The sequence below is a fragment of the Limanda limanda genome, chromosome 7 (genome assembly GCF_963576545.1).
Source record: "Limanda limanda chromosome 7, fLimLim1.1, whole genome shotgun sequence".
NCBI classification, from domain to species: Eukaryota; Metazoa; Chordata; class Actinopteri; order Pleuronectiformes; family Pleuronectidae; genus Limanda; species Limanda limanda.
Window position 1 is genome coordinate 23,824,320 of NC_083642.1, and position 19,892 is coordinate 23,844,211.

Genomic DNA, 19,892 nt, shown 5'->3' on the forward strand with positions numbered 1-19,892 from the left:
AGAAGGAGTCACCTTTAACTTTCATCCAAATGCTAACTTTCCCCACAGTATCATATCCGTAGAGTTGTGTTAGTAGAAATGGATGAGAGAGACTGTCCTTCACATGAAAGGTTTAAGACATGATATCTACTTTTCCGCCGTCCTCAAGTAAGACATGCAACTTGCCCCTGCCTCCTCTCTGCATCATCCAGGAAAAGTACCCCGGAATATTGCAGAGTGCAGCATCACTGCTTTAAAGTGACTGCACAAATTTTGTCATCGTTTGGCTTGTTTCATCTCAATAAATCTTGTGTTTTTTGAAACACTAATTGAGTGATAATTTGAATGCAAGAGCATCGTTGAATGTTTAGCGCACTAATCAGAGAGCGGTACTGCTGAGCACGATAATAATATGCATACTACAAAAAGGTAAACTAATGAAAAACAGTCTGTTTTAATGACTCTTAAGCTGTCAGTAACTTCAAAGTGGGAACCTTTATGGGCCTTTTTTTCATCTGATAATCATCCTGGGAGCAGTTATGAAAGCATTTTTAATAAGAACCTTTTAAAGCTGGTAGACAGTGCTTTTGGACCGGAGCCTCTTTCATCTTATAGCCGGGGCTCTTTGCTAATAAGTTCCAGAAAGTGAGAAACTGGACAAATGGAAACATAAAAAAACAGCCCGATGCCCCAGTGTCGCCCCTTTTTTTCACTTTTACGGCTTTGAATTTAGTGAGCACAGACTACAAAGAGGGAAGATGTGGAATTTATGGAGCTGGTCCCTGCAGGTTATTCCAGCTGGGTAAACAGATGACATTTATTTCACACTCTAGGAGTATAACGCTATGCTTAATTAAAGCTAAACAAAGTTCTCCACTAGATGTGATTACACAGTCCACATCATTTCAGTGTGAATTCTATGGAAAGCAAATAAAAAGAATTGATTATTTGCGGGTTAAACAAACTCTCTCACCCTTAAGTACTGCCATGTCCTCAGTGAAGACTGTGTTTGGACAGAGTAACTTCCAGAGTGCAGAGGTCGCAGAAGTAGAACAGAATCCTGCAGGCGACTGGAATAGATGAGAATCTATAGTCACCTGCTCCGGTCTGTGGTCCCTCCCTCTCCCTCTCCCTCTGTGCCAGCTGACCTGAAACCCACTCCAACTGCCCTCTGCCCCGAGCTGTAGGGCAAAGTATGCTCCCTACTCCCTCCTTCACTCGACACAAGTGGTTTGACGGCCTCGGGCATGTTGCAGTTTTAGAATGTTTTGTGGGTTTTTTAGTTTTGTTTGTTTGTCTTTCAGAGAGAGGTTGAAGTAACAGGAATTACTAAAGGTCACACTCAATTCACCTCTAAAGTCTGTGTGTGTGCCTGTGTGGGTGCAGTGGCACAAGGGACAGCTAAAGCATATGATCTTTTGACAGTTACAACCTGTGCACACCCCCTTCACACACACTTTTGTTCTGTAAAAGACACTATGAACCATGAGATGCAGTAAACTGCTCAAATTAGAGAAACACCAGATTTGCCTTGTATCACATTCCAGTCAAACCTGCTGCTTTTCCTTTATTTCCACTATAAACATATTCACATTGAGCGTTTGGTGCAACATCTCTACGTTCCCTACTTTGTGTCCTACTTAAGCCCAATACTTCTGCATTGAAGCTATGCTGTAGCTTATGCATTGAGACTCTGATTGGTCTGCTTGGTAGCATGGCATTTTCATTAGACTTGCCATAATTTTTTAATTGAGTTGAAGAAACAAACACGGACAATGTCTTTTTTTTCTTTGTTGCAATTCTATAACAAAAAGTAATTGCTCTTCCACATCCATCAGCTCCGACTCCAACACAATCCGCTTAATAACACTCGCCATAGTTTTCAAGTAAAGAGAGATGCTAGAGAATGGACCACTTTACTGCTAACACTAGCATTTCGGAAGTGTAGTTGCAGCTTGACTCACACACACACACGTACAACTATGACTCCTCGGCCCTTTGTGTAGGCTACGTGTGTACCTGCGGAGTAGCTTCGACGCAGAAGCATGAATTGGGCTTAGCAACGCCTCAGAGCTGATTGTTTGAGCACTTGACTTTTAACCAAAGCCACTTCCTTCTCTTTAGCAACTTAAGCACACACTGTGATGACAGCCTGTCTGTTAGTGAACCTTCTGCTCAGCGAAAGATTAAGGGAACTCAGGAAGTGATTTGGCAGATAATAACCTGGACGACTGTTGGAACTATAATGAGAAAAAAAAAGAGAGATGACAGAGCGAGTCTAGACAACAGAAAGTTTTAGAAAGCTTAACTGCTGCAGGTGATGGATGAGCAGGTGAATGTTGGGAAATTAGAAAGAGGCAGGCAGAAAGAAGTATGAGGGAAAGGAATAGATTTAGTTTCTGGCATGACTCTGTAATTTTGTCAGTAGACTCAACACTGGCAAGAACCAACAAAAGAGCCATCATTTAGTTGAGTTTAGTTTACACCTACTGAAGTCTGGCACCTTAACCAAATGGTCTGATTGTGAGTTTCAGCATAAATTGAGAAGCATATGAAAGTGCTGAAAATGTAATCTGCCTCTTCAATTGCGGTTTTTCAGCTGACTGCAACATTTTAAGTAAACTTTTTGAAGTGTTACAGCAAATTAAATGGGAATTGGCTGCCTTTACATAAGATGGATGTGAATACTTAATTATCCTGAAGATGTAGCTAGTGTACATTGGAATAGAGCTCCACAAGATTAGATGGAATAAGTCAAGAATTAAAAAGGTTTAAGGTGGGGTTGTTGCTCTTCATGGTTAGTAGTGTTAAATACTCTAATACACAGGCGAGGTGGGCCATGTAAACCCTTCAAAGTGAGGACATGGGATTGAGATGTAGTTGGTAGGGAAGGAAGGATTGTTAGGAAACATTGGATTTTTCCAAGTTTGAATTTTGCTCTTGGAAACGCAGCTTCTTTAAAAGTGACCTATTTTCTCTGCAGGAGTTAGAGAGGTGTAGGCAACTGGACTTGTGTTGCTTGAAGATGTTTCACCTCTCACCCAAAAGGCCTCTTCAAAACTGAAGAACTGTTTCTTGATAAAGCTACCTACTGTACACTGTACGTCTCCTGAAGATACCCTGACCATGCTGACTCATAACTCAATCATCACAGATATATGCATTTTCTCCTAATTTTACTTTGAAAAATTAAATTCACTGCGGTCTTAAAGTCTGGGAACACTTCATTACATGGTCTAACACAATTGGACCCAACTGTATGGGTGCTTTTGCTGTCTTGAGTCCTGAAAGTCGCTTGCAAAGTGCAATGTGATTGCTTTGTGTTTGCGAGTTAAGAGTTGTCTGAATTGGTGGTCAAATTCAAGACAGTTAGTCTATCTCTACCTGTAGGGTAGCTAACACTAGTTGACTGGATGTCCATGCTCTGTTTAGTAGAATACTTCAATACTGACAGTTCATAGCTGTACAGTAGAACATTTCTAAAAAGTTCCAAAAAAATGTTTGATCTTGGAGGTGAATAAAGTTTTTTTGTGTGTTGTTATGATATTTCTTGCAAAGAAACTACTTCCTGTGAGAAACGTGTTGTGTGTGTTCAATGGGAAGCACCGGATACAGAATTCAAGTGTACGTTATTTTTTTGTATTGTTGTTTATAGTATTGTTGACTAATAACCATGTTCCTCTATCCTCTCCCAGATCCTTGTGAACTCCATTACCCAGCCTGCCTTGCTTTATGAGAATGTGGTGGTGAGCGATGGAAGCCCCCTTCTTAGAGATCTTCTTTTCGGGCCGGAACACCAGTACTTATACACCCTCAACGATAAACAGGTATGAGAAGCGCATTCATGAACGCTCAGAATACAGTGATACACATCCAGGTGATGTTGGCAGTGTGCAGCCCATAATGTATCTTCCAGTCTCAGTTGTCAACCATCAGTATAAAATTACTTAAGTTTTAGTACATTTTTGCTTTGTGGTTTTTAATGATGGATCTAGTGATAGGTGTTAGTCTGTGGTACACACACACGCACACACAAACACACACTCACACACACACACATACACCTCAACAAAACACTGCCAGTGGCACCATAAGGAGTTCATGCGAAAGTATATATATAGCAATCAAGCTAATTACATACATACAGTACCACATACGGTCCACATGCATTTGCAATTTTAACGGTATTACACATATACACACATGCAGTCTAAAGTGCTTATTAATATCATGAATATTAAGTGTATCAGGCTCCACACCACCCTTCAACCCGGGATAGACTACAGTATATATACAACCTCTGCATAATAATTGCTGTGAAAGATTCAGTGTGACGGCTTTAATGTATTGAATCAAGCTCAAGAGAAATAATTAATCAGTTTTGAAGGGTTTTTGATTGTTTGCCTGTTTGTTATTGGGAAGCACCATGAATTTAACTTAAAGACATTTAATTAAATCAGCATTTAAACCATTGGCTGGTTTTTTAGCTGTGTTGCAACATTGCTAATCTAGAAAAGAGCGTTGTTTTTCAGACAGTTATGTGACAGTAGTTAATGGCACACATAGTTTACACTCTTTGAACATTCTAAAGCAGGTTCAGGGATCGTCAAACAACTTAAGTGAATCAAAATGCTCAATACACAGATAAATGAGTATTGCTGGCAGAACATTTGTAACTGTACACCCCTCAGCCCCGCCCCCTGCACGCTCTATCCAATCCCACCTTCCCAATTGTTTTTTGAAACTTTATTCGTAGCTCAACGCAAGTAGTCTCATTGGACGTAGGTAAGTAAAATGTAATTAATATAGCTACTTTCAGAACTGTGGTTACAAAGTGCTTTACAAGGATAAAGGTGAAGATAAAGAAAGCCAATATATTACTCACGATGCTAGTGGCTAAAGTTAATTTTTATCTGAAATAACTAGGCATTTCCATCTTCTATTGGCACATTTCAGCACTGAGAATATTCACCATTTGCATTTAGCAGTGAATTTGACCGAGCCACAAGAGCAGGCTGCATCCCATTTTACCTGTGGCTGGCCTGGCTGTGGATCATTCAGAAGGAGCGGCTCAGACACAAACAGAAAACATCCTGTTCTTGTTATTGCTCCAGAGAGAAGTGTGAGAGAGAAGTTAAACTAGTGTTTTTTTAAAATAATCCTACAGACAAATGCTGATGAAAATACAACCTTCTTGGCCGAAGTGCAAAGAATTTTCAAATGCATCGCCTCATTTCTAACACTGACCTCATCCGCTGGGTTAAGTAAAGTATATCCAGTAGCCCTGGGCCCCTCATTCCTGAGAGTTTGACAGCACAGTTTGTCTAGAAGCTGCTCCTCAGCCTCCTCCCTTCACCTTCCTTTACCTGCGTGACTCTATCTCCTAACGGTTAATGACCATGATGTGATAACCCTCAGTGAGACTCCCCCGCACGTAGACAGTAACTACCATGTGAGTGCTGTGTAATTTACCAGCGATTAGACATAATTGACTTCCATGTGTCTGGATGAGCGCGAAGAGGGAGTGGAGAGTAATTGATACAAATGGACATCGCCTGTGTTGATGTAAGACTGGGGAAATAAGGCCCTTCCATCATTGAGCAGTCTAGAAGCTGAAATATACTGTACAGGGAGATATATAAATATATAATCAAGCCTAGGGAGTTTAGGAAACGCACACACACACTGAAACACAAAATAATGTATTCATAGAAATCAGGATGTAAATGTCAAAATTATTAACATTTACAATTATGGTAAAATTTTAACATGGACAAAATTAGAGTCTGTGGAATATGGATGAGTTCCGATTCAAAACACAGCAGGCAGTGGTATAAAGCTGAGTTTCTGGATCATGAGCACAATACAAAATCAGCCATATTGCAAAATATAACAGCAATATCAGGTCTTAGCCAAACCGAAGAAGGAGAGGGGGTCTGGAAGAGAGAATAGAGATTTGGGAAACCTTCCGCGTCCTATATGTTAACAAAAATAATACTGATGTGTCCACAGAGGCTGTAAGACTGAAATAATGACATCAATTAGAATGAACACAGTGTAGTGGCATTGGCCCCATGTCCAAAGAGCATGTCTTTGCTGAGCCGCTGCTCAGCACAATGCAGAATGCTGAGCAGAAAGGCCATGCTGGGAGTATTTGCACATTTCCCCTTTAACTCCTGTCACCTGCATTAAAGATTACTGCTAGCTTCACCTAAAAGTCTTTCTCAATTATTAAAGCTACTGTTGTATTTTTGATGAGCACTGATATGTCCAATACATGTCCGTGCATGCCACTGCAGTGACTCCGACAGGTAGAAGTCAGGTGAAAAGTACAATGCTGCTCTGCTCGGAGTTGACTGATGAGACATTTTACTGGTGTTGTTTGTCTGTTCCCCTCTAAAACTTAGACTTTATCGACATTTTGGGAAATAATCTTATTTACTTTCTTGCAGAGCATTTTAAAAAAAGATATCACTCTCATATGAAATAAGCTTTAGCCAGCAGGCGATTAACCTAGTTTAGCATAAAGAATGAAAGCAGGTGGAAACAGCTTGCCGAAACAAATCTGCCTCCCAGCACACTTGAATTTTATTTATTAACATGTTGTGTTTTTTCTTAATCCACAAAGAAACAGGAAAGTAAAACAAAATTATCGCATTACAGGGAGTTTGTGTGATGGCACAGTTTTAACTTTTAAGTCAATGATGTTGTTTTGGCAAGAGTCTGTGTGCGTTAAGCTGTTTTCCAACATGAACTCCGGAAAAAGTCCAAACAATGGGGTGCAGACTTTTCCATTGCCTTTCATATATCGACAACGTAGCAGGAGATTTTCTGGGTCACTTAAACTTTTGCGTTCTCTAACACATTCCCTCTGAAGTTCAGAAGATTATCCAGAGTTCAGTGCATGTCTGAAAAGAGTGATAGGTTTATTCTAAACTGTTTGTTGCCATCAGTTGTTGTACTGATGCTGATCTTATCTAATGTTTTGATCTAAAACTCACCAAAAACCTTTACAATGAACTATTCTATAATATAAATGTGATTAGTTATTTTTCGATTGCAATATGAATAGATTCAAGTGGTTAGGTTTATTTAGTGGCTTCTTTTGTATGAGCTTTTCTTTGCCTAAGACCTGTGGTGAAGTTAGTTTTGTCTTTTTCTTTATAAATAAATGTGTATTTTAAGTTTGTGTAATTTTGTTCTGTAAAATTCAGAATCACAGTATTTCACAGAGTAGATCAGATCAAGTGGCTGTCTCTCTGGAGAGCTGATATAATGGGCTTTTACTTAAACGTTGACCAGTCAGAAACAGATTACATGATACAGAGAGAGAGAGAGAGAGAGAGCGGTGGTGAGAGTTGAGGAGGTTGGGTATTGTGATTGGTTTGCAGGATGTGCTCTCCTCCTTTTCCCGACTCTTCCTGCCTCATCTGTGCAGTATTCTTGGGGGTCCTCACTTCTGTCTCTCTCAGATGGAGTGAGTTTGTGGAGTAAGTGCTCTCCCAGTAGCAGCTTCACACAGCATAGTATAGAGTAAGGATCTTCCTTCTGCTGCTGAATGTGAACTTGTGTTCCAGACAGTACAGGACCAGGGGCTGTACAGAGCCTGCCTGCAGCCTGCTGATGAGCAGCTTCTTCCTCGCCAGAGGCTGTCTGTACTTTGGATAATGTATAGTGGTTTAAGGTCGCTGGCCAAGCCCAGGGGTGTATAAGCCTCAGCACTATTTTTAAGCAAAAAAAGTATGGAAAACAAAAAAAAAGTGTTAAACTACAACTCTTTTGTCTAGTCTGTGGACAGAATTTGACTTATATTCAGGGATCCACTCTGAGGAGAACATACTATGTATTTACAATTCTCAAACAAGATGTGCAGAGATGTAGCTGCTTTTGCCCAAGAGCACAGATTTGCAATATAGCAGTCAGATGTGCAAGAACATATTTTCGTGTTCGCTTCCTCCGATCATCGCAATACCAACCACCGAGGTCAACAGGGTCATTTTTCTGAGATTTATAATAAATTGCAATGAAATAATTGCCTAAAAAATATAATTCCACGATCACAAACTTTCTCATCAGATAATTTTATAGTTGTGTAGGTGAGTACAGTTTTTACTTCAAAATCTATTTAACACTGTGCTTCTAATGTTGAGAAACCAGATAGACTGCTGACGCCAGTGATACGACTGTAACAATCTAACATCAGCTTTGGGAAGGGGAGAGGTGAGACGGAGAGAAAATGAAAGAGAGAAGGTGATGGAGATGAGAGGAAGCAGAGGCACTGCCCTCTGTGCCCAGGATAAGATTAGCATCATGTCCCAGCGCTGTTCTCCACAAGCAACATCTTACTGACCTGATCACATTCGAACAATGTAGACAATTACAACACACACACATACAAAGTAGGCCTATCACTCCTGTTATGATTGGATCTCAATGGAGTGTGTGTGTGTGCGTGAATTTCCCTTTACTTGAACAATTTAATCAAACACTGTCAACATTCATATTCTGATGGTTTGTCATCTTTTAGCCTCTGTATTTCCGGAGTGCAGTGTTGATCATTCATTGAAATGTTTTATCGGATTCTCATTCATTAGGCCTACTGGTCTACACATCGTCTATACTGTCCACCGGCAATTTGTGTTTTGGGGCCTTTATATCCTTTAATGCACAGGACAGTTTAAGCTTGTAAAAGGGGGATGGAGAGAGAGTGGGGAGGACATGCATATATGGCCATGAGGCGGAATTGAACCTGGGCCTCTACCAGCTGAGCTTTACGCTGATGACAAGGTTTTAAAGAAATGATCATTTAATTTTTTGCTTTTTAAAATTTTTCTTGAAATTCGCATGTGGAGAGCTGGGAAGTGATATATTTAGATTGAAGACATTTACTCCCTTGGGGCTAACTACAGTAAAGCTCCAGGCTGTATGAATAAAATAATTCGATAAAAGACATACAAATGAAATAAGAACACGGGGCCTCTCTGTCAGGCGACATGTAACAAACACTGATTTGTGCATAAACTCTGATAAAGTATCTGCATTTTATTAAAAGTTTTTGTGTGAAAAAAGACCAGTGGGTGATGCACTTCACTCCGCAGTACAGCATCACAGAACCTTTCTCCACATGTCCTTTCAAATCTTATTCTATTCACATGAGGAGTGTTTCCAGATGGGCGCTATACCTTTGCTCCGGTTGTCCTCTTCCTCCCCCTGTTCCTGTCTCCTTGTTGAATAATAGAAATGCCAAGTGATGAGAGCTCAAACATCAAAAAGCCCATTTCCCAGCTTGACAGAGCAATTTACCTTTTCCCATATTCAGCCGCACACGTAATTAAAAGCGGTGGATTGGACTGCAGCGTATAGACTCCGTATCTCTATAGCAGCAGTGGCTCACATGAACACGCATTCGCACCCACGTAGAGTGAAAACATAAAGTCCTCTGATTCACTGCAGGTGGAGTGTTTTCGATTAGCGAGCGATGGATTTATACATGGCTCTCTTCGTGTCTGCGCTATACACACACATATTCATACTCACACTCAGTTTTTCTACGTTCTCTGGTTCCATGTATCTTTGCCCGCCTCCAGCTTTTGGTCTGTCGCTGTCTGGTCGGTGACATCACATCATTTTTGCGCTCATAAAAATTAACAACGGCACTAGATCAACTTTATCGTTGCTGTTGTTTCCCCCCCTTGCATGTTCAAACTGTCCCGATTTAATAAAAAGCAGCAGGCTATAGGAGAGATTTTTCATCCTGTCGTTGCCAGACAGAAATATTTCTTGTTTCCTTTTATGTCCCTGTGGCTGACATCACCTAATTGCTTTAAAATAAAGGACTAAGTGGATTACATTTCATAATGTATTGATTTCTGCTGTACTTTTCAAGCAAATTACTCACTTGTCGTATAATTACCAGTCTTTCTTCCAAAGTGCAGCTGAGAGGTGAAGCGTGCTATTTACGTGTTCCCCATTATGATGAGTTATTATGTAATTCCATAAAATATAATAGAGTCTCAGGATTTTATTTTGGTTTCGTGTTTTTCTTTTGAATTTGTTTTGAGGATTTGTAATCTATTTCTTCGCGTAAGCTCCTCGTTGTTCAGTGCAGATCTGAGGCTGAGCCTGGCCTCTGATCTTTTCCCTGCCTAAGCCTCGGCACCAGATTTCCGCCACTGAACTCACAGGCACAAGGTCAAAGCTCTCTGCTTGTAAAACAGCTTCGTAAGGTGACCCCTACCTCGGTGGGGCCGCTCAGACAGTGGCATAATGGTCTGATGATGTACCTCCTTGTATTGATTTAGCTACAGTGCAGGAATATACTGCGCTGCTGTACTGCACAGTGGAGAAACCCTACGCCTGGCACTACATCAGAGAGGGCTCATGTTCAATTCACTCAGCACTTACTGCACTTGGAGGTCAGGGAGAAAAGACTTGCATGCACTTCTTTTTAAAACGGCTTCTTTGGTGTTTGTCCAACTTTGAAGTTGCTTAAAAAATAGAGATGTTAGTGGAGACAGGAACTGGGAGAATAATGAGGAGAGGATATCGAAGTCTAACGGAAGTGCCCTTGGCCCTGTCGCCTAATTGGCGAGTTGAGTTTTGGGGATGGCATGTCTTGGCATTTTTTTATCGTGGGCAAGCTGAAATCACAGTGACAGGATTGTTAAGACTACACTGCTTAAAGATAGGGTCTTTTCAAGCACAGGGTGCAGTGGATACCATTCCTGATGTGTCTCTGAGCAAGGCATTATAGTCATTCAGGGCCACTGCTGTCTGAACTTAAAGACTAACTGGACTTTTACTCTTCACAATAGATCTAAACTATCATGCGTAAACAACACATTATGACTTTTCTGAGTCAAAATACTGTTTTTTTAGTTGATAATTATACAGGAGAAGGACATTTTGTAATAAGTGTTAATCGCCGTCTGTGGAGCAAAATGGATGTGTTGTGGGGGTTTGGGAGCTGGAAATAACTATAGTTCTCTTGTGTTTGTAATCAATTTAACAACGGTAAAGATATGCATTACGTTTTTATATGTATCCTTGCGGGGCAAAGGTTAATAATTTATAATAGCTTTTAAGATATCATGTTTTATTCTCTTGTGTCATTATTATTTTAATCATAGGGTTCTGCCTGACATACTTTCTCGAATTTAAAACGTATTTTTAAAAGGCGTGATACCTTTGTATTTCACACACACACACACACACACACACACACACACAAGCAAACACACACACACACCTTCCCCAGCTGTCAGACTGTCGAGGCAGAGAGATGAGTGATCGGCCGATCACAATGTGATTTGTGAGACGATCAAAGAGACAGACAGGAAGAGAGGGGAAGAGAGAACACAGGGAGATGTCTTCATGTGGTTGTGTGTGGTTGTGTGTGTGTGTGTGTGTGTGTGTGTGTGTGTGTGTGTGTGTGTGTGTGTGTGTGTGTGTGTGTGTGTGTGTGTGTGTGTGTGTGTGTGTGTGTGTGTGTGTGTGTGTGTGTGTGTGTGTGTGTGTGTGTTTGTTTGTGTGTGTGAGGGAGAGAGTGAGTTAGACAGAGTTGGGACGTGGATGTCGAATGCATGTACCCTTTATGTTTGATTGCATGTTAAGATTCTTGACCCCAGCATCATTGAGGGGGGGTAAACACAAGCTGTTTACTTACCTTTTTTAAATACAAAATACCGTTTACGCACCTTTGTAAAGTTTGACACTAATTCATAACCATTGTATACGCAGCATTATATTAGAGTTCAGAGTCCCTGCCCTTTCTCACCGTTGCCCGGCACCCGACCCCTGCTCTCCCGTCTCCTCCAGCTCGCTGCTTGCACCCTCTCAAAATCTCTTTTGCAAACTGACCGAGTTTCTGTGGATCCTTCCTGTAACAACTGTTCATCAAGATGGGACACAGAGAAACTGCTCCTCCCGTTGATTGATTGATTTAGGGTAGTTATCAGAATCGCATGCTAGCAATTACATTTTTGACTTTCCATTATTCTGGTTGGACATTAACGTGGCCATTTTCACAATAAATGCACTCTGTGTATGTTGTTATGTGTTATTACACATGCATGTGTGAGAAAGCAGGATTTTATTTTTGTCTGTCTGTATGGAAGGTAAATAAAAACACGTATACCCCTATACTGTTCCTCCAGGTGACAATAGGCCTAAATAGAACACTTGCCTTCCTTGTTGTCAGTAATATTAAGGGTGTACGATTACATAAAGTCCCAGTGCGGTTTTAAGCTGTAGGTTGCTGCTTTAATCTTACACTGTACACAATACAGGACAGTAATGTCGCACAGCAATGTGTTCCTACTGTTTGCCTTGTGCAGGAGGGACACAAAACAGAAGAAAGGCAAAGAGAAACATTTTAAAGAAGTTTATTGAACAGGTTTGCTAAAGATAGATAAATAGATAGATAGATGGAAAGAAAGAAGGGCTGAAATGATTCTTGAACCTACACAGGAACAACAGTCCAGAAGTCCCCAGCAGCAGTTGCATCCTGTTTTACCTTTTACAAAAGTAAAGTCTGCGTGTTTTCGCCGCTTGGGAGTAGACGCCTCGTTTTTGAAGTCAGAGTCGAGGGAAAGCGAGACTTTTGGACACGCACATTCACACACCTTCATCTCCTTCCTATTCTTTGGTTATTTTTGTTAATGTGGTTTTATGTGAAGTCAAGGCAAACATGTTATAGTGTTCTTCTCTTTACTGAATCAACTGTACATCTCCCCTCAACCCCACCCCCCCAAAGAAATTAAAACAGATATGAACTGAACCGGAGTATGGTTACAGCCCTAATAGATATGGATGGATGGATTGATGAATCGATAGATATCTAGATAGATACAGAAATGGCATATATGTATATATATATATCTAGCATCCAGCTTTCATTGTTTCATCGTGTGTGTGTGTGTACCTATATGCTGTTTGTTCTTGTTTTTCCATCTGTGTGTACGCTCCTGTGTTCACTGAATTTGTTATTTAGAGCCGCATGTTAAAGTTCATGCAGCGTATTAACTCCAGCCTGCAGACCATCTTTACGAGCAAATATGTCTGCATCAGTGTACACATGTCAGCACAAATTGCTTATCTGCGTGCACTTTGCTGGTAACGTGTGTGTTGGTATGGCAGCCTTACTATCCAGCATATCAAGCCATCCATCAACCTATTGTGCAGCGATAGCACCTCATACAACCCCCGTATTATACAGATGGGACAATTACAGCCGGGCTCATAGCTGCAACTAGCTGGGACCACACGGGCCCCCCGAATGTGGAATGAAACATCAGTCGTAATTATATTTGTGTCTTACTCATCAATCCTTCCCTGCATTCCTCATCTCGGCCCCTCCTTTTCACACCCACAGCCCCTTCTTTCCTCTCATCAGCTGCTGGGCAAATTAACAGCCTCTCCATCATGACCCAAATGAGAGAGGCTCATTTGTAGCTCTTATTTATTTGTTATAACAAAACACATGAACATCCACCCCATCATCTCCTCTGCTCCTCCGTCTTGCCTTCACTCTGGAAACTTGGCAGAAGAAAGAAGAAAAAGCATCATAATCCAGCTTGAAGATTTTTTAGTCGATAAACACTGTCAACTATAAGTTTGAAGAGCAAAATTAATGTTTAAAATGGACAGTTTTCCTATGTGATCTCCTTTTTTTCCACCTCTTCTCCTCTTTCTTTTCTTCTCTTCTCTCCTCCTCCTCCTCCATCCGCTATCCACAGATGAATATGTTCCCCTCTGCAGCAGCAAATAGGCCAGGATGAAAATGCCATATTTAATATAACTAGGTGATTCTCACTTACTGTCTCTCACACACACACACACACACACACGCCTGGCATTATAAGACAAAGAGTCTTTGGCTGAGCATCTTTCGTTTCCCATCCCATTATCTGTTTTCTAAAACTCAATAATTGAACTGCTCTCTTGGAATACATCATCCGCCCCACAATCACGAAAACCCATTGAATAAACTTCTCTCCCTGGTTATTGTGCTTCAGCATGACATTTTTTTTCACCTCCCTCTATCAGATAGGCTGTATTACTAGCAGGGTATTTGTCCAGGCGCAAGTAATGACTACAATTTGCTGCTATTTGGTGTCCTATAAGAGGCCTGGGGCTGGTAATGGTAGCATTGTATAGTAGTTATCAGACACAGGTTTCTATTATCATGCTATGAATCTGCCATAAACCCTCATGTCTGACTGTAGATCAGAGTGACAGGGGGAGGAGATGTACAGGGTGAGGAGGAAATTGTGGGTTGTGTTGTTTGCACGAAAGCTGTCTGGGGATGCAAAGTGAAATAGCATCATATCAGGAACAAACAACATCCCTTCTGCAAAAGAAAAAAACTTGCTCAAAAATATATTATCAGGAGTGATCTGTGTTTTCAAAATGTCATAACCGTATGGGTCAGTGATGATTCAGTTAAAGACAATAAAACGTCATACTCTCTTCATTGGGTTTGGAGCCCTGTGAGGCTGTACTTAAGCATTACTGTGCTTTGAGCTCAACAATGATGCAAGCATGCTAACATGCACACAAAACGACGTGCATGCTGATGTTGACACAAAAACTAAACAATAAACAGATATGTTCCAAGTGCGTCAAACATCCTAAGCCTTTTTTTTTTTTTCCTGGAACACACCAAGAAAAGTCACAATCTGTACGGTTTTTATTCCCTCTTCTTCATTTCCAGAAGACTAGGCTCAGAAAGTGCATTACTCTACCCTGCTGGTTAAAAACACAACAATGGAGTGCAGCTTTGTAAACGCAAAAATATGTATTTGTTTGCTTATTTAGAGCAGGGGATCTGAAGCCAGGTATGAACTTCAGTACATTAGGCTGACGACTTTTGATTAAAAATCGCCAACACGTATGTGTGAATCAGGACCTTTGATGCAGACTGCTCACTTGCACCACAGCTGGATCAGGTCCTCACAGAGGCCTCTGCTGGAGGTTGGCAGTTGTCAACTGGTGGAAGCAGGAGTTTGGTCACTGGTGGGAACAGTAAGGTGCTGTAATGGAACATGATGAAAAGCACAGGATATGTAGAATGAGGACATGTTTGAAGTTCACAGTGACAAGATAACTAACATATGCGTTGGTTTCTGATGCAGCATTTTGGGCAAAAGGCATGAGAAAACCTTATTTACTGTTTGAAGGTTAAGAAGTTTAGAAAAAAAAAAGGTACATAAAGGTAGAGTTTCCTCTTTGAAGGTTTCTACACTGCTGTGCCTGCAGCTGTGCCTGTAGCTGCCATTAGAATTCACCCTCAGCACCTTCCAGCTCACCTGGTGTGCCCCCTGCCTCTGCAGTGTTATTGATGTTGTACTTCACCTGACTGAGGCAGCTGAAGGTGTGTGTGTGTGTGTGCGTCTGCATGAGTTCATGTGTGTGGACTTGTCTTGGGTGGTCAGCGATGTATTTAAGTATTTAACAACTGCACCAGAAAACTTGTTTCAAACTCTCACGTTGCTTCAAATTGCAATTTTTGCGGAGTGCGTGCTTGTGTGTGTGTGTTTGCCTGAGGCGGCTTCCTGTCTGCCAATCCACCTGTCACCAGCAAACAGCATCCAGCACATTGAGATTAAACATAGGGATGCTGTACGCTGGATATTTTGGAAAAGAAAGAGCAGAGTAAACATCTCATGATTAAAGCTTTTGAAATGCTCTCATAAAGGATAATTCTGTGACTTCAGAGTGTTCGACAACCTGGGTGAAATTCAAGGTAACGTGTGCTTCCCGATAAGCGTGCAGACAGATGACAGATGGTGAAACTGCCGACAGCGGCAGAAAACATGTCTTTTTAATGATAACTGCAAAGGGAACTGTCTGTGGGAATGGACTCTAAATGGTGTTTCCTGTCTGTCCCACTGCGTCCCGAGATGTTCAGCATCTTTTTTTGGTCGCAGTTTAAAAGACAGGTACATTTGGAGAGCATTGTTTCATGTCCTTCTTAGTACCCGAGTTCTCTCATTCCCCAAAAGAAATCATTAAAGTTCCATCTTATCTCAGTCATGCAGACATACAGATGGCAGCCGGTAGAGATTTAGTGGACAAAAGGAGTAATCCTTGATGTTTATCTCAATGGTGTTAAGTACAATGGCATATTCTTTGCAAGGACTTCACAGGCTTTAGGCGAAACGTAGTCCTCTTATGTTCTAATGGGGAGTTAAGCAGAAACCTGTCGGCCATGTGTCAGAGCCTGTATGAAACAAAACAAACAAAGAAAGTAACTGAAGGTTCAAGTTGTTATGCTCATCCCTCATTTATCTTCTGAAACGGCCATTTTCAATGTTAAACTTTGGAGATGTGTCGTACTTAAATGTTGTCGGGTTACATTGACAACATTTCTTCTTATTTATTTTAAACTAAAGCTGAATCGTTTTTTTATTTAGTTTTTCTGGTTCTCCTGCATTTTTTGTTGCAAAACTATAAATTTGAGTGATCTGCAGAGTTGAGTAATGTTAGGTTCTTCACAAGTTTGGGGCTAAATAGATGTAAAACAGTACTGGTGCCTAAAAAGTGCCAGATTCAATATTTATTTTCTTAACTAAAAAGCACAAAATTATGGTTGAGGATAAGAATTTCTTTTTAAGTGCTTAAGTAAATTGGAAGATAATATGTAATATAATAACTGTCAGCAGTTTAAAATTTACTTAGCTTAAACATACAAACATAAGTGTGTCTCAGGCTCTTCATCAACTTTTGTTTTGTTTTGTTTTCAGGTATTTTCTTCATGTCCTGGTCATTGCCACACTTAAAATGTGTACTGCCATTGGAGTTAAGTCTAATGTTAACTAGACCCAAGCTGTGATTTTTATGTTGCCTCGAATCAGGACAACTATTTCACTCAGAAGCTCCGGAAGCGTAAAATCTTTGTTGTGATTTGGTCCGTAAGGTAGTGAAGGTGCATAAACTGGTGCAGAATTGGTGCTGGATTTCGGTACACAAGCCCACTATTGACTTTTATTGATGTTGATCTTAAACCGTAAAACCAGGTGGAATATACACAGCTCTTAAAGGGATAGTTCACCCAGAAATGAAAATTATCTACTCTACCACTATGATGGTTGGGTGGAGTGTTTGAGTCCACAAAGCACTTCAGGATCTTCACGGGTAAACATTGTTTTAGCCAAAGTGACCTCTTCTTCAGTCATAATAAAAAACAACAGAAAAAAACTCCATATACTGCTTGTGTGGTGTCATCCAAGTGTCCACAAGCCCCAGCAATCATATTTGTCTCAAAACAAGGTCGGATGTAGCAATGCTAGCTGACGTAGCCACTCGAAAACAAACCTAACGCGTGCATATATGATAGAAAGTTCTTGAGCATATATAAAGTCCTGTTTGTCTTAATCTGTGAGGGTGTTGTCCAGACATTGAGGATTATTTTGAGTTTTCAGTGCAGAGATTCTAGTTATTTCCTGTTTTCTCTACATTCGGTTTAGTATCTGTCAAAATAAACAGCTTTTCTTGCATCACTATTTTCTGATCCAGTGAAGAACTGTGGGCTGTGCACAGTCAATAACAGAGAGATGTTTGTCAGAGTGTGTAATCCTAACCCATATGTGTGTTTACATGAGCTTCAACCTCGACCCCCCCCCCCCCCCCCCCCTTTAGCTCGCCTTGCATGCTGCAGTGTGGAGCTGTAAGCAGCACCTCCAGAGCTGTTTATCTCTGATAGTCACAGTGGGCTTGTTCCTCCTTAATCTCATGTTCCAGGCGCAGGACACCTCCAGTACATCCTGTTTAAACCAAGGCCTATATTATGGACTGAGTAGTTTGAAGATGGTTTACGCAGGGTATGTGTGCAACATTGACCAGGTCTGTGTGTGTGTGTGTGTGTGTCTTCTAGGTTACACGTGTACCAGTGGAGAGCTGTGAGCAGTACACCTCCTGTGGAGCCTGTCTGGGATCAGGAGACCCTCACTGTGGCTGGTGTGTGCTGCATAATGTGTAAGTGCACGTACTGTTTACTATGTCGTGTCCGTGCGGTAATTTCAGTCGCTACGATACGAAAGTGCTCCCTGGTTAATTATGATTGGATACCTGGACGGACAGGGGTGTTTAAAACCTATGAATTCCATTTGTCATGTTCATGGTAACAAGATTGTAATTATGTAGATGTGTCTGCTACTACATTTATGTTTTAACACAACAAAAGCCACAATTAACCACTTTATTAAAGGGCTGGGCTCAAGAAAGGAATATGAAAATATATATGTATTGATTCTGCTAACATTTACATTTCCTTTACATGTGTATAGTGTCAATACGAAACTTCATTGTGTAGCTGAAGGGTGGTCGATACAGCACAAACCTCAACCAAGGCCCTACAGTCTCCTCAAATTCAAATTGCACACACTCATAAATGTCAGTTCCCTAAATGTGGCAGATTTTTTTTCATCAAGATTCATCAATGATTCTCTGGGAAAAGTCCCAATCTTGAAAATATTAAGAAGGAACAAATGAAATAATATACAGGTGGAATAGAGAGCTTGAGAGAGAAAGTCAAATCTTACCTATCTTACCACTTTCCCCTGAGGTCAATGATTCGTTCTTCATGGTTTGTCAGTTTCCAAATGTAACAAAAGTTGCTATAGACACAGACGGGGCTTTCTAATCATGATCGGGGGTGGTTGGGCTTGATTGGACTCATCATGTCTCCTTTGTAGTCCAATCAGGGTCTCACTGGTCAATTTGAGTTTCCTAAAGATGGCATTGGTGTAAGAAAATAAGCTTTTTTCTATTTGAGAATAAACTTATATTCTGCTCTTGTCACGAAACATAAAACACTGATACATTCCTATAATCAATAATACATAAAGCCTATAGCACGTAAGAAGCAGGTTGGGGTGATGGAGAAAGCTGTGGCAGCAGCTGGTTTGGCCGGGAAGACACAGGCAGAGTGGTCATTGACAATCTTCAGCACTGCCACCTGTTTTGATATGATTGGGTGTCACTGGTCAGATGATGGCCAAGCAGCTCCTGAATGAGTCACTGATTGTAATGCAAGAAGGAGCAGCTGGTGGATTTAGCGAGTGCAACGTCTGTGCTCCACCTGAGCTAATGCACTATTCTATTCGTTTTTTATTCACTCTCGCAGAAGCCCAGCCTGTTTATAACGATCCCCAGACAAGTTAGAAGTCCAAGTATCATTTCAGATTCAAATTTGTGTTTCAAAACCATTATAGTAAAAGGCACTAGGAAAGGCTCATGTTGATAGTAGATTTAACCCGTCTCCCCCTAAAAAAAGCCCATGAAGAAATAGGAGGTCAAACTGAATTCTGCAGGCAGACTTTTAACTAAGAGGAGCGAGCACATCAGTCCTGTCTTAGATGAACTGCACTCTGCTCCCTGTTTCTTTTAGAATTGATTTCAACGTCCTTTTAATTACCTACAAAGCTCTTAATGGCATAGCAACCTCGTACATCTCTTACCTTTTAATACCCTGTCAACTACAAAAAGCCCTGAGATCCTCCAAAGTGCCCAAAGTACTGCGAAAAACAAACAAACGGCAAAAGCTGCGTTCAAGAACAATGCTCCACTACTCCGGAACAGCCTGAATGTCAATTAGTAGAGCTCTTTGGACAGCTTTAAAAAATAACTTATTATTAATTCATATTAACTGACATAGACTTAAAATGTTTGATCCTGGAAACACATTTTTCATTATTTATGTTTTCATCTTTCATTTTAATAAGTGTGTTTAAGTAAAAAACACATTAGATCACTCTATGGTTTACCAGTAAAGCACCAGCAAATAAATACAACTGCAAAGATGGAACACATTTAAAGTACACATAGGCTACCTATTATTGCCAAGACATCAGGAACCAGACTATGGTTTTGTCTCTCTCGAAACAAAGACTACTTTTCTTTACAGCTTAATT

The 19,892-nt window shown here is 40.7% G+C and overlaps 1 protein-coding gene across 1 annotated transcript in view; it reads left to right on the forward strand.

Moving 5' to 3' along the window:
• The window catches only part of LOC133005651 (plexin-A1-like), a 216,688-nt gene that overhangs the window by 82,065 nt on the left and 114,731 nt on the right, over positions 1 to 19,892 (forward strand). The window contains exons 3-4 of the mRNA XM_061075400.1: positions 3,675 to 3,806; positions 17,855 to 17,955. Of these exons, the coding sequence (XP_060931383.1) occupies positions 3,675 to 3,806; positions 17,855 to 17,955 (233 nt within the window). The remainder of the gene's footprint in view (positions 1 to 3,674; positions 3,807 to 17,854; positions 17,956 to 19,892) is intronic.